Source organism: Ictidomys tridecemlineatus, chromosome 7, assembly GCF_052094955.1.
Source record: "Ictidomys tridecemlineatus isolate mIctTri1 chromosome 7, mIctTri1.hap1, whole genome shotgun sequence".
In the NCBI taxonomy this organism is placed as follows: domain Eukaryota; kingdom Metazoa; phylum Chordata; class Mammalia; order Rodentia; family Sciuridae; genus Ictidomys; species Ictidomys tridecemlineatus.
Genome location: NC_135483.1, coordinates 36,628,982 through 36,642,816, shown reverse-complemented (window position 1 = coordinate 36,642,816; position 13,835 = coordinate 36,628,982). Strand labels below are relative to the sequence as shown.

Genomic DNA, 13,835 nt, shown 5'->3' with positions numbered 1-13,835 from the left:
CACCCAGGATGATGGTGGGTAAGGAGCAGCAGGTCACAGGGGCCCCCTGACCCTCTGGGAGACAGAGCTCTCCCTGGGCAGACCCTGGGGCTGAGGATTAGGGGCCAGGGGAGAATCAACCACTGTCCCCACCTGTGGTCCCTGAGGTCCTGGGGCAGGGATGCAGGAGGCAGCCAGTGTCACAAGACGTCCCTGTCCCCAGCCAGGTCGGGTGCCTGGCTAAGCGAGGAGAAAGATGGTGTCGCTCCTCAGGGCCTGGCCCCTGAGTCTGGTCTCACTTCCTCCCCAGCACCGACTGGAAGGGGAGGAAGTGACACCCAGGGGAAGGCTGGGAAGTGAGGCCACCGTCACATTCAAGTTCGGGGTGCAACAGCCCAGTCTGTCCCCCAACAGGCCCCATACTCAGCTCCCCTTCATGGGCCATGTCCCTCTGAGAGTCACACCCTGCCCTTTATAGGCACAAGGACCCAGAAGTTTCAGGGACACATCCATGTTTAGGCCATTAGATCCGGAAGTGCCTAAGCGTCCATGTTTAGGCCCCCAGATCTGGAAGTTCCTCAGACATCCAAGTTTAGGCCCCGGATCCAGAACTGGAAGTTCCAAAGGTGCACATCCATGTTTAGGTGCCCGGAACCGGAAGTTCCTCGGGCACACATCCATATTTAGGCCGTAGCATCCGGAAGTGCCTCAGGTGCAAGTCCATGTTTAGGCTCTAGGATCCGGAAGTTCCTCGGGTGTCCATGTTCAGGCCCCCGGATCCGGAAGTTCCTCGGGTACTCGTCCATGTTTAAGCCCCCGGGTCCGGAAGTTTCTCAGGCGTCCATGTTTAGGCCCCAGGATCCAGAAGTTCCTCGGGTGCACATCCATATTTAGGCCCCCAGATCTGGAAGTTCCTTAGGTGCACGTTCATCTTTGGGCCCTTGGTTCCAGAAGTTCCTCGGTCCTCCATGTTTAGGCCATAGCATCTAGAAGTTCCTAAGGTGCATGTCCATGTTTAGGCCCCCGGATCCGGAAATTCCTTAGTTGCACGTCCATGTTGAGACTCTAGGATCCGGAAGTTCTTCAGACATTCATGTTTAGGGCCCCGGATCCGGAAGTTCTTCAGGTGCGTGTCCATCTTTGGGCCCTCAGATCCGGAAGTGCCTAAGCATCCATGTTTAGGCCGCTGCATCCTGAAGTTCCTCAGGCCCACGTCCATGTTTAAGCCCCTGGATCCGGAAGTGCTTCAGGTGTCCATGTTTAGGCCCCCCGGATCCGGAAGTTCCTCAGGCATCCATGTTTAGGCTCTAAGATCCAGAATTTCCTCAGGCACATGTCCATGTTTAAGCTCCCAGATCTGGAAGTCTTTAGGCATCCATGTTTAGACTCCCAGATCCGGAAGTTTCTCAGGTGCAGGCCCATGTTTAAGCCCCAGAATCCGGAATTTCCTTAGGCATCCATGTTTAGGACCCAGGATCCAGAATGCCTCAGGCATCCATGTTTAGGCCCTCAGATCCTTATAAGAGTTTTATCCTACTTTTTCCTATTTCCAAACTGTATTTAATGAGCATATATTTTTAACTGAAAACTAATAAGCAAAAAATAAATAACAAAGCTTGATCCTAAATGATTCATATTTATTACAGCTTATAGTAATGTTTTTTGTTCTTGAAAGATTGATTTAAAAATTGTTCCCCGACTAAAAAGATGGCTTAGAGGAAAACATTAACAAAGAATTTGCCCAACTTTATATTCGTTGAGGTTTTAGAAAGTTGAGCCCTTTTTTTGCCCCTCCTGAGTTACAAAGAAACTGAAAGATAGACATTAAGGGTCAGACAAATGGAAACCAATGGTAAGGCCTGCATGCATCAAGGCAAGGCCAGCCAGCAGTGTTTCAGAGGGAACACTCAAAACTTTAATTTGATTACTAAAAGGGCTGGATTGGAGAATGTGGCTTCAGATCTGGCACCATGGTGGACTTACACTTTGCCCCTAAACTAAACTTACTTGCCTAGTCACAGAAAATGGTGAAAAACCAAAGTCTTTCCTCACAAAAAGGAATGTGTCCCACTAGAATTACGATTTGGAGAACAGATCAGAAAATGTGCTCTCTGAAGGTAGAGCCTAAAGGGAAGTGAAGTCTCAAAGAGCTGAGCCAAGCATGCCCAGTTCTTATTCCCAAACACAAATCTGAAACAGAGAGGTCAGGAATGTTCCCTTAAGGAAAGTCTTTTCAGATTAATGAGACCAGGTGAAAAGGAGAATCCTAACTCACTTGTAACAATAATATATGGTTAAAAACTCCAGTCAGATAGTCAGGACTATGCAATCCTAAAAAAATTAGTTTCAACTTTTTTTTTTTAAAACAAAATTGATTTAAAATTTTGGGTGTCAAATAACTTTGCCAAAATAATCATGAAACTGAGGCATCTCTTACATTGTGAAAAAACAAACAAGAGCAAGCTCTCTTTTTTAAATGCACAATAATATATTCATTTGATGTGTGCTTCTTTCATATTCAACATATATTAAAAATGCCTTGTAAATCAAATTTAAAAATCAGAAAAACAGTGTCATGCCCCATAGCATTCTCTATCCTGTCCCTAAATACAACTTAGCTAGAAACAGAAAAATAAAAATCTCTCTCAAAGAGAGTAGGGAAGCTGTTGTTTGTTTTTAAAAGTTAATCCAGTGTGTAAAGCTGGTAAGGAAAGCCCATCCTCTTAGCTGGAGTTGCGTAATCTTCAAAGAAGAGTCCCTGGAGAGCCATAACCAGAAATGTTGATCCAACACCCACACTTGCTGTGCAAGGTTCTTGGCCTTCTTCCAGACTCCTTGGGACAAAGTATCCACATGCGCCTGAGTGCCGCCAGGAGATGCCAGGTACAGAGATTTTTCACATAGGTACTTTAGGGTTCAAGCCTCTTGCACCGCATTTGCCTACTCAGGCATTAAACTAAATGCCTCTCCACACCACATGTGACTGAACCTGAGGGAAGGAATCTTCCACATCACACATAAATGAATATCTCTGCTCAGGAGCAAACAGAAATCCAGGATTGAGAACACAGTCTTCAAGGCAATGAGTGCCAGCAGCCGCGGCTGAGAGACCTGGGTCTCTCTTTACTCTCAGTTCTTGAGCCTCCAAATTATTATCTCAGAAATGAAGAGGCTGGATGTATCAGACTGGAACTACTTTGAAATTCTGTTTCTTCAGTTTCTTTCTAGCCAAACATTCTTATGGTAATTAAGGTGAAAAATACTTCTGTGAGGATTACTCAGTTAAAGACAATTTTTTTAAAAAAAACTACAAGTTAGGCTGGTGTGCAACACACACACACACACACACACACGCATGCACACACACACTCACATACACCATTCACAAAGGGGCTTGGAATTATTTCAGTTGTTCCTACAGGCCCAAATTGCTCAACTTTGGGTTTCACGTTGCTGCTATTGACATGTTAATTGTACCAGGTTATTTTTTGTCCTTTCAAACTGTCCTCATCTCTCTTTAAGCAGAATGGATTTCTAAACATGGGTCCTCCAAACAGGATGGTGGAGCCAGCACCATATGCTTGGGGGCATTTAGGAGCTGAATGAGCTGATTCGCTGAATATGTGCCTGAAAGATGGATGTGACACAAGGACAATAGATAGTGGTTGATTGAAGGAAACATTCCTGAAAAATTGAAGACAAATACATCTTTCATTAAGTAGAATCACATTTTGTGTGTTATAGGACGATCCCTTATTTAGGGCTACATTTTAAAAAGAACACTGGATTTAAGTCCGAATTTATTTTTGCCGCTTACTGTGTAACTTTGGACAAAGTCTTTAAACCTTCTCTTTGAGCTTTAGTTTCCCCTCTGAAAACTGGAGGAAAAAACCACCCACCTCAAAGGGAAGTGTGGTTGTGAGAACCAACTGAGAGACTGCAGAAGTGACTGCCTACTACCAAGTACACTCCATGTTGCTGCAGTATTATTTTATCATTTGAGCCATCTCTTCAAAATGCAAATAACACTGTGTGTTTTAAAAATCCGAGCCTTTGTAAGTTGTCCTTAGGTAGGACATATTTGTCACCCTCACTTACAAGGCAAACCTGCAAGAACATCTCCATTTCCCACGGACCATGGACACATCCAGTTGTCTCTCCATGTGGTTCTCCTCTGCCCCCCCCCCAGATATGGTTATCTAATAATTCCTTTTCTAGTGTGAGAAATCAGGAATCGAAGGGTCATTTTCCATACACTCCTACTTTTGGAGAAGTTTTCCAGAAACCATGAAAGGTAGAAGAAAACTATTCCTGCTTTGAAGACCTCCACCAGCAGAGTCCCCACGTTCTTATGCTGCGGACGCTGAAGAAGCCTTGCCCGGCTGTCTCAGCTGCACTCTTGCTGTGGCAGCAGCCTGCCAAAGCTGGAGAAGGCCAGCTTCCTCCAGATGAAGGCAGTTCTCAAACCCCCAGCTGCTGTCTTCAAGCTGGACATGCAGTGCAGGATGCAAAAATATAAAAAGGAAAATGGGAAGCAAGCACCATGTCCAGAGTCAGTCTCCACGACAGAGACTCGGTTTCCCTTTTGGTAACTTAAGTACAATTGTTCCCTCTGTCTCCCCTGGTTATTAGGAGAACCATCTGACTATGAGTGGCAATGAAGCATGATCCAAATATTTTTTTTAACTATTGTGCATTCAGCAAATATTGAGATTACTGTTCTAGGCTCTGGGGACATAACATAAAACCATCAGACTAAGATCTCTGCCCTTTGTGCAGCCTCCTAGGTAATTGTAATAATAAATTCAATTTAGAATTAGTAATAGGTGGGAAATAAACAGGACACTATAACTTTAATACACAACAGATGGAGAGAGGAGTGGTTCTAGGTTAGCTGGGCCTCTCTGAGGATAGGGATTTCCTCAGCAATTGGAAAGAGCCAGCCATAAGCAGACCTGGGAGAGGAGCGTTTGGGGCTGAGAAAGGACCCACAGTGCAGGCCCTGAGATGGGCATGAGCTCGATGCAACCGTGGACTAGCTGGATGTCCATTGCGGCTGGAACATGGTAAGCAAATGGAAGAGAGAGAGAAATGAAAACAGAAAATTGATGAAAGCCAGGGCACCAAAGCCATAGTAAGGATTATTCCAAAGACATTCTGAAATGCACACATTCCTGTTTAATTTCCTCAACATACAATAGGCATTTAATAAATATTTGGTCTATAAATTTCTTACAGACATAACACCTTAGATAAATCTATTTAACAGTCATCTATTTGACCAGGGCTCTGAGCCACTGGCAGATGGACCAGCATAGTCTTTGGTGTTCCTGTTGTTCTAATTAGTTATACATGATGGTAGAATGCACTTTGACACATCATACATAAATGGAGTTTAACTTCTCATTCTTCTGGTTGTATATGATATAGAATTATCTTGGTCATGTAATCATATATGCACATAGTGTAATAATGTCTGATTTATTTACACCACAATTTCTTTATCCATTCATCTGGTGAAGGGCACCTAGGTTGGTTCCATAGTTTAGCTATTGTGAATTGAGCTGGTATAAAAATTGATATGGCTACATCATAGTAGTATGTTGATTTTAAGTCCTTTGGGTATAAAACAAGGAGTAGGATAACTAGGTCAAATGGTGGTTCCATTCCAAGTTTTCTGAGAAATCTCCATACTGCTTTCCAGAGTGGTTGTACCAATTTGCAGTCCCACCAGCAATATAGGAGTGTAACTTTTTCCCACATCCTCTCCGACATTTTTTGTTGCTTGTATTCTTGATGATTGTCATTCTGACTGGAGTGAGATGAACTCTCAGTGTAATTTTAGCTTGCATTTCTCTAATTGCTAGAGATGTTGAACATTTTGTCCTGTACTTGTTGACCAATCATATTTCTTCCTCTGTAAAGTATCCGTTCAGTTCCTTAGCCTATTTATTGATTGGGTTATTTGTTTTGGGGGTGTTAAGTTTTTTGAGTTCTTTATAAGTCCTGGAGTTTAATGCTCTATCTGAAGTGCAGGTGATAAATATTTTCTCCCATTCTGTAGGCTCTCTCTTCACGTTCTAGTTTGTTTCCCTTTCAGTAAAGAAGCTTTTTTAATATTTATTTTTTAGTTGAACACAATATCTTTTTTATTTATTTTTATGTGGTGCTGAGGATCGAACCCAGGGCCTCACACATGCTAGGCGAGCACTCTACCGCTGAGCCACAACCCCAGCCCTAAAGAAGCTTTTTAGTTTGAATCCATCCCATTTACTTATTACTGATTTTACTTCTTGTGCTTTAGGAATCTTAATAAGGAAGTTCCTGAGCTGACATGGTGGAGATTTGGGCCTACATTTTCTTCTACTAGGCACAGAGTCTCTGATATAATTCCTAAGTCCTTGATCCACTTTGAGCTGAGTTGATAGGGTGAGAGATAGGGCTTTAATTTCATTTTGCTGCATATGGATTTCCAGTTTCCCCAGCACCATTTGTTGAAGAGGCTACCTTTTCCAATGTATGCTTTTGGCACTTTTTTCTATTATTAGATAACTGAATTTATGTGGGTTTGTCTCTGTGTCTTCTAATCTGTACTGTTGGTCTATGTGTACTATGGTCTATGTGTCTGTGTTTTGATGCCAATACCATGCCATTTTTGTTACTATAGCTCTGTAGTATAATTTAAGGTCTGTTATTGTGATGCCTCCTGATCCACTTTTCTTGCTAAGGATTACTTTGGCCTATTCTGGCTCTCCTTATTTTTCCAGATGAATTTCATGACTGCTCTATTTCTATGAGGAATGTCATTGGGACTTTAGTAGGAACTGCATTAAATCTGTATAGTGCTTTCGGTGGTATGGCCATTTTGACAATGCTGATTCAGTCTTTTTAAAAGGACAAGAATACAGATTGCATTCCAGACAACAGAATCCACAGGGAGGCTTCTCATCTGTTATGGACTGAATTTTTGTATCCTCTCAAAATTTGTATCTTGAAATCTTTACCCTCAAAGTGATGGTAGTAGGAGGTAGAGCCCTTGAGAGGTGATTAGGTCCTGAGCGTAGGGCCCTTATGAATGGGATTAGTGCCCTTTCATGAGGGATCCAAGAGCACTCCTTTGTCCCTTTTATCATGTGAGGACATATCAGGAAGTAAGCTCCCTCGAGACACTGAAGAGGCCAGTCCCTTAATCTTGCTTCCAGGCTCCCACAACTGTGAGAAAGTAAATTTCTATTGTTTAAATGCTATCTAGTCTATGGTATTCTCTCAGAAACTTCTCCTATCCTGTTATAGATTACAGACCCCACCAAACCCCTGCCAAGCACCAGGTAGTGCCCTTTTTTTCTGGTTTTAAGTATTTAGAAAGTGTTCCTGGGGAGTGTGGTGAGGGAAGAATAGCAACTCAAAGCCCATGCCCGCTTCTTTCTAGCTAAACAACCTCAAGCAAGTGAATTACCTACTAATAACTAAAGTAAATGTTTACTTAGTGTTCTCAAGAATTCAGATATATTAACTCCTTTACTCTTCCAGAGGGGATATGAATAGTGCCTACTTCATAACCAATACACAAAAAATGTTTGTTTCCTCCCCCTTTTTCTCTGAAGACTAAAATACCTGCCTTCAAAAGTACTAGAATAGATCAAATATATAAAGTTGCTTAGTCAATAGTAAATGACCAACATATGAAAGCTATAATGATAACGATGTTAGGAAGTTTCCCCCGGGGAAGCCAAGCCCTAGTGTATCTGAAGGGTAAAAACTTACTTGTGATACCAAAGCCAACTAGTTGGGGTACATTTTGCTGCTTACACCCTAGAAGCTAATTAAGAATCTGGCATATAATTTGTATAATAAGAATGCACATATTTCCTGTCGGCTGAGAGAGACCCAGAGCTGCATTAAAAGGTAGCTATTCTACCTCAGGACAGCTTCATATTCACAATACTTATGCTAACAGAAGAAAAAATACTAATTTAATACTTAATACGAACAATAGAAGAAAAAAGTCTGAATCCTTGTTTTAGGTGGCATTCTCTAGTGTTCAAATCTGTGGCTCAGCAGGGATGCTAAGAATCATAATGTGAAGAGAAGTGACACGGCCCCTCTGTCAGCCATGTCTAGATCAGCTGCAGAGGAGGAGGCCATAGCAAGGTCCCAGCCAAGCAGAAGAAAGGGTCAGGGGAACTGGCTCATACAGATGGGCCCATAACATGACAATAAGCTATAGTAATGAGGCAAGGAAACAGAGAGTGTTCCTAAGCCAAGATTTCTCAAGCAAATCTGCCATTGCATCTGTGTAAGAACCCTATATTTTCCCTTGACAGGTACAATATACAACAGGCCCAGAGGGCAGAGTTGAAGAATCTCAAACATCTCCCCTACTATCACTGGTCCCTTGGAAGAGGGATCTTTTGAGTTTAATAGCTATATCTCTAAAGACCTCTGGGAAATAATGCCACGATTTGACTTTAGAGGGGTAACACATCCATCCATTAGCACCTACTAATAGATGAGGGTGCATTGCCTCAGCAGATAAGCCAGCTCTTCCCTTAGGAAACTGAGAGTAGAGTTCAGAGATAGGACACAGAAAAATCTTTGTCAGTTCTTATATAGTCCCCCACCCACCACCAAAAATCTGAGGGATAAAAAAAAATAAAATTAGAACAATGGTTGCCTGTGGGTATTGACTGGGAAGGCACATGAGGAAATTCCCCCAGTGGTAGAAATGTATTATTGTAATGGGTGAAAGTTACATGGGTGACATATCCATTTATGAAACTTGTACAGCTGAGAGCTGTGCATGCCAGTGTATGTAAATTTCACCCTTAAAAACTATAAGAAGGACTGGGGTTGTGGCTCAGTGGTAGAGTGCTTGTGAGACACTCGGTTCAATCCTCAGCACCACATAAAGAAAGTAAACTAATAAAATAAAGTTTAAAAAAAAACTGTAAGATAAATAATGGAATTGGGGGGTTGGAGAATAGAGGTGGCAATAATAAAGAAATGGCAGTTACTTTGTATATGTTTAGAGTTTTCAGTAATAAAAAGCTGTGAAAATCTTTGTTAGGAACATTCTCTGCTATTTCTTTCTCAGGTAGGATGAGGCACCAGGAAGGTGCCTTGTGGAATGAGTCCCACACAGTCAAGGGCAGAGTGTGGAACAGACTAAAATGCCTAAGGGAGGGGAGGCCTGAGTCTCCTGCACATTTCTTGTCCAATTTAATGCTGTGTGTTACTTTTTTTTTTCTTCTATATTGAATCATTTCCCACTGAATTTTCTAACTGTAAAAGCAAGCTAATGCTTTTGTGTATTTACACAGACCACTATCTTAATACTTACAAGCATTCTAAGAGGAGGAGAATTAGAAGGTAAAAACTTTGTTTAAATGTATCCCAGGCCAGTCCTACCCATACCCAGTGAGAGACTTCAGAGGAGAGAGACCCACAAACCCAAACTAAAATTGCTTAAGAAACTTCCACATGAAGATTGTTGTATTCCCAGAAATGATTCTCATCAAACAAAAAAAAAAAATTGGGGGTGGGGGTAGGTTAGTGAATAGCCTTCATATGTAGATAGATTTCTCCACCAGGGGCTGGGGTTGTCAGAACAAGGCCTGCAAACTCATGGAAATTAGCAGTAATGAGACATAAACAGTCAAACCTCAAAATAACATCTCTGGCCTTTAGAATCAACACAGCTCTCCTGTCAGCCTGCACCTGGCCCGTCCGGCTGAGTCTGGGAGCCAGTGGGGTTTTAGGCCCCTTTTAACAGCTGCCAAGAGCACATTACTCATGGCCGGGATGTTGGCCTTTTATGTTGCCACAAGTGGCCCAGCCGTTGTTTGGGCCTGGTGGAGTCCATTGATGGTTTTTTTCTCAGGCCTGGGGCTTTGCTCTCTGATTTTTCCAGAAGCTTCAGTTTGTCCAAATGTTACCCATGTTCACTGAGAAAGCCCCCCAGGCTCCTGTGCTGGCCTATAGCCATGCTCACTGCCTGGCCACATCCTCTGGTCCCCAGAGAGGCAGGGCAAGAGGCTGAAGTTAGAACAGCAGAGGGTTACAACTTCACCCTGGGAAACAGTGATCTGCCTCGTCAGTGCCTGGCTGCCCAACATAATAGACTAGCTGGGAGGCGCCAGTTGAACATGAAAATTGCCCATTTAGGTCAACTTGTGAAACTGCAAAAAAAAAAAAAAAAAAAAGCCTAATTGTAACAGCTGCGTTTGAAATACACACTGGAAATAGTTTGGTGGGTTCTTTGGTTGATTGGTTGGTTAGTCAAGCAAGTGAATGGGAGGGTGTATCAAGTTTTATAACTCCCTGTATCTGTTTGATAAGGTCCTTTCTGAGTTCCCAAGCTGTAGTTGGATTCGGGATTAAATTCTACTGGGGTCATTAGAATCTCATGAAAACATCATATTTTACTGTAATTATTTGGTTGCCCTCTATTTTCCCTTTTGGACTTTAAGTTCTTTAAGGGCTTGTTCACTGATTGTCTTGAGGACCTAGCCCCCCAAAAAAGCCCTCAAATAAATTTTTCCTGAATGAATGAATACATTGAAACTTTTTTTTTTTTTTGGTACGGAGGATTGAACTACGGGGCGCTCAACCACTGAGCCACATACCCAGTCCTATTTTGTATTTTATTTAGAGACACCTCACCATTGCTGAGGCTAGCTTTGAACTTGCGATCCTCCTGCCTCAGGATCCCAAGCCGTTGGGATTAATCTTCAAGTAGCTACAGCCTATGAGCTGGAGGCTTTTCATACTGTGCTGAATGCTGCCATCTGGGTATCCAGAGCCTGTTCCCAACTGCCCTTCCTTTCCCTTTCTCCTTCTCACTAGGGAGGCTAGAAAGCTCCCTTGCAGCTAGGTATACAGATGACATTATTCTGGTCAATAAGGTATAAAAGGGAGCCTGGGGTACTTCTGGAAAAGATTTTTTGTTTGTTTGATTTTTGTTTCTTGATTTTTTTTTAAAAAAATTATTTTCAGACAAAATAACTTCTGGTTGTTACCCTTTCTCCTTTCTAAATGTAGACTGTAATGTCCTCTTGCAACCAATGCTGACAAGTAGAAGGGGGAAAATGTAATGCCTAAGACTTGTAGATCAGAAACACAAAAATAGCCCGATTCCTGCTTCTCTGAGTCACTGAATTTCTCCTGGAGCCAATTACCTCTAGCCTTCTTCTTAAGTAGGATAATATAAATATCTGCAATCTTTCAGTCACAATAAGTGTCTTGTTCTATCTTCTATTACCTGCATTCAAATACTTTATAACTGGTTCTTTTCTTACATCCACATTAGATAGTACAGAGACTGTGTTTATTCAACTTGTTATTCCCAAGCACCTAACTCAGAACCTGGGTACATAGTAAGAACTCAATAATTGTTGAATGAATGAACAAACAAATCAGCAAATGAATAAAAAGGGATTCAGAAGTTCATTTATTAAGCTTTTATTATATGCAAGGCACTGCTTATTGCTGACCGAGGGCTGTTGTTAGAGTTTATTATTTAGTTGAATATTTTAGAACTATTGTATGTATAAGGCATTGGTTACAAACTACTATAATTCTTGGTTCTTGCTCTTTGATTTATATAAATTATGGTTTATCAAAGTGAATGCTATTTGCTTATTTTCTTAATATACACATATTCATTCTTGAAGATTGAAGAAAAATAACTGTTCTATGTTCCTTTATTATGTTTATTAGCGGAACCCTTTCTATGAAATATGGAAACTATTTTTCTTCTTTGAAATTAGCTAAAATTGGTTCCACTGAGGATTGTCAAACTCTGGCTGCTTGCTGACATCATTTCATTTGGAGTACTAGGATATATACCATCCATGGGTTTTCAAAATGTTTGATGTTTGGAACTTTTAAATTAGAAAAAAATGTGGAGCCTTGATCAAATGGAAAAGTTTTAAATATATCTAATGCAAATTGTAATGAAGCAAAATTTATACTAGCTTACAGTCAATGACCCATGTTAAAAGAAGGTCTGAAATAACAAAAAGAACAGCAATAATGCAAATATTATGTTAATAAGTCTGGGGATCAAGTTTGTGGGAATTATAATAAAATTTCTTTTTTCCTTTCGTGCTGTTCTTCATCAAGGCCCAAGTGAAACAAGAGTAATAAATTTTCCATCAACAGGTGGCAACACTTGTATTTTTTTTTTTTTTAGAATGAAGCTTGATTGCATTTCAGAACAAATGCACTGATAGCTGGCAAAGATGAATATGATATATTTTTAAAGAAACCAGATCTAGAAATAACGTTCTCATACAAACGTAAAAGAGAACTATGACAGAGAGATCATAAAAACAAACAACCAAACAGACCTAAAACCTAGCAGTACTTGTAAAAATGGCCTGAGAAGTCCCTGGGCATGTCCTTAAGCACAAATAAATGGTTCTGCCTAGGCTGGAACAAGCAGACGCTCACAGAGGAACATGCATGGTTCTACAGCCTGAGGTCTGTGCCCAAGGTAGAATATTCTATAGCTATTAATAAGTTTTGAAGCCTGGGATACCAGCCCAGTCATGGAAATATGTACATGGAATAAAGTTAAAAAAGCAAACATAAAACTATGTGTACACACAGATTATAGCTTTGCAAAAACGTGTGAGTGTGCGTGTGTGTTTGTGTATGTGTGTGTTTATATGTTGACAGTGATGGGAGAGATTTGGAAGCATGTCAATTGTTTTATGTTGAGCCAGACAGGTTTTTTTTCCTCTTGTGGAAGTTGTTTACATTCATGATACAAGAAAAAAGAAACACGTTAGCACCAGAACCATCCCTGGTACTCTGAAATAGGTGTCAGATCTTCTTAAGGAGACTCATAAAGGTCTGAAGGCCCAGACAGTCCATATCAAAAAAGCAAGGGGGCTGGGGATGTGGCTCAAGCGGTAGCGCGCTCGCCTGGCATGCGTGCGGCCTGGGTTCGATCCTCAGCAACACATACCAACAAAGATGTTGTGTCCGCCGAGAACTAAAAAATAAATATTAAAAAATTCTCTCTCTTTCTCCTCTCTCACTCTCTCTTTAAAAAAAAAAAAAAAAAAGCAAGGAAGAGCTGGGGTTGTGGCTCAGTGGTAGAGCACTTACCTCAGACATGTGGGCACTGGGTTCCATCCTCAGCACCACATAAAATAAATAAAGGTATTGTGTCCGGTAAAAAAAAAAGTATTAAAATTAAAAAGTAGGGCTCTTCACCTTTTTTCGGCCATTGTGGTGCGAGCACCGAATCCGGTCCCTCACCATGTCTTCTCACAAGACTTTCAGGATCAAGCGATTTTTGGCCAAGAAACAAAAGCAAAATCGTCCCATTCCCCAGTGGATTCGAATGAAAACTGGTAATAAAATCAGGTACAATTCCAAGAGGAGACACTGGAGGAGAACCAAGCTGGGTCTATAAGGAATGACGTGAAATGGCGCACATATTTATCAAAGCTATGATCATTTTGTCCCATCCACCTGAAAATGTCTGCCCTATCTGGATAGTGTCACAGAAGCTGTAGTACTGGTTTGAGTTGGTTTGCTAATAAATATGTGAAACATTTGAAAAAATAAAAAAATAAAAAAAAAAATAAAAATAAAAAGTAGGGAAGGAGTCAGACATGGTGGCACACTTCAGTAATCCCAGTGACTCGGGAGGCTGAGACAGGAGGATCTCAAGTTCGAGGATAGCCTCAGCCATTCAGCAAGGCCCTAAACAACTTAGCAAGACACTGTCTCAAAATAAAATATAATAAAAAGGACCATGGATAAGGCTTAGTGGTAAAGTGCCCCCTGGGTTTAATCCCCAGTACTGGAGAAAAAAAAAATGGCAGAAAAGCCTGAGGACA

The 13,835-nt window shown here is 41.3% G+C and overlaps 1 protein-coding gene across 1 annotated transcript; it reads left to right on the top strand.

The window, feature by feature from the left end:
* The first annotated feature begins 13,192 nt into the window (after window positions 1-13,192).
* LOC101971642 (large ribosomal subunit protein eL39) lies at window positions 13,193-13,471 on the top strand. Its single transcript, XM_005316307.5, has one exon. It carries the CDS (start codon window positions 13,250-13,252, stop codon window positions 13,403-13,405), a length of 156 nt encoding a protein of 51 aa, XP_005316364.1. The 5' UTR covers window positions 13,193-13,249; the 3' UTR covers window positions 13,406-13,471.
* The last annotated feature ends 364 nt before the right edge of the window (window positions 13,472-13,835 follow it).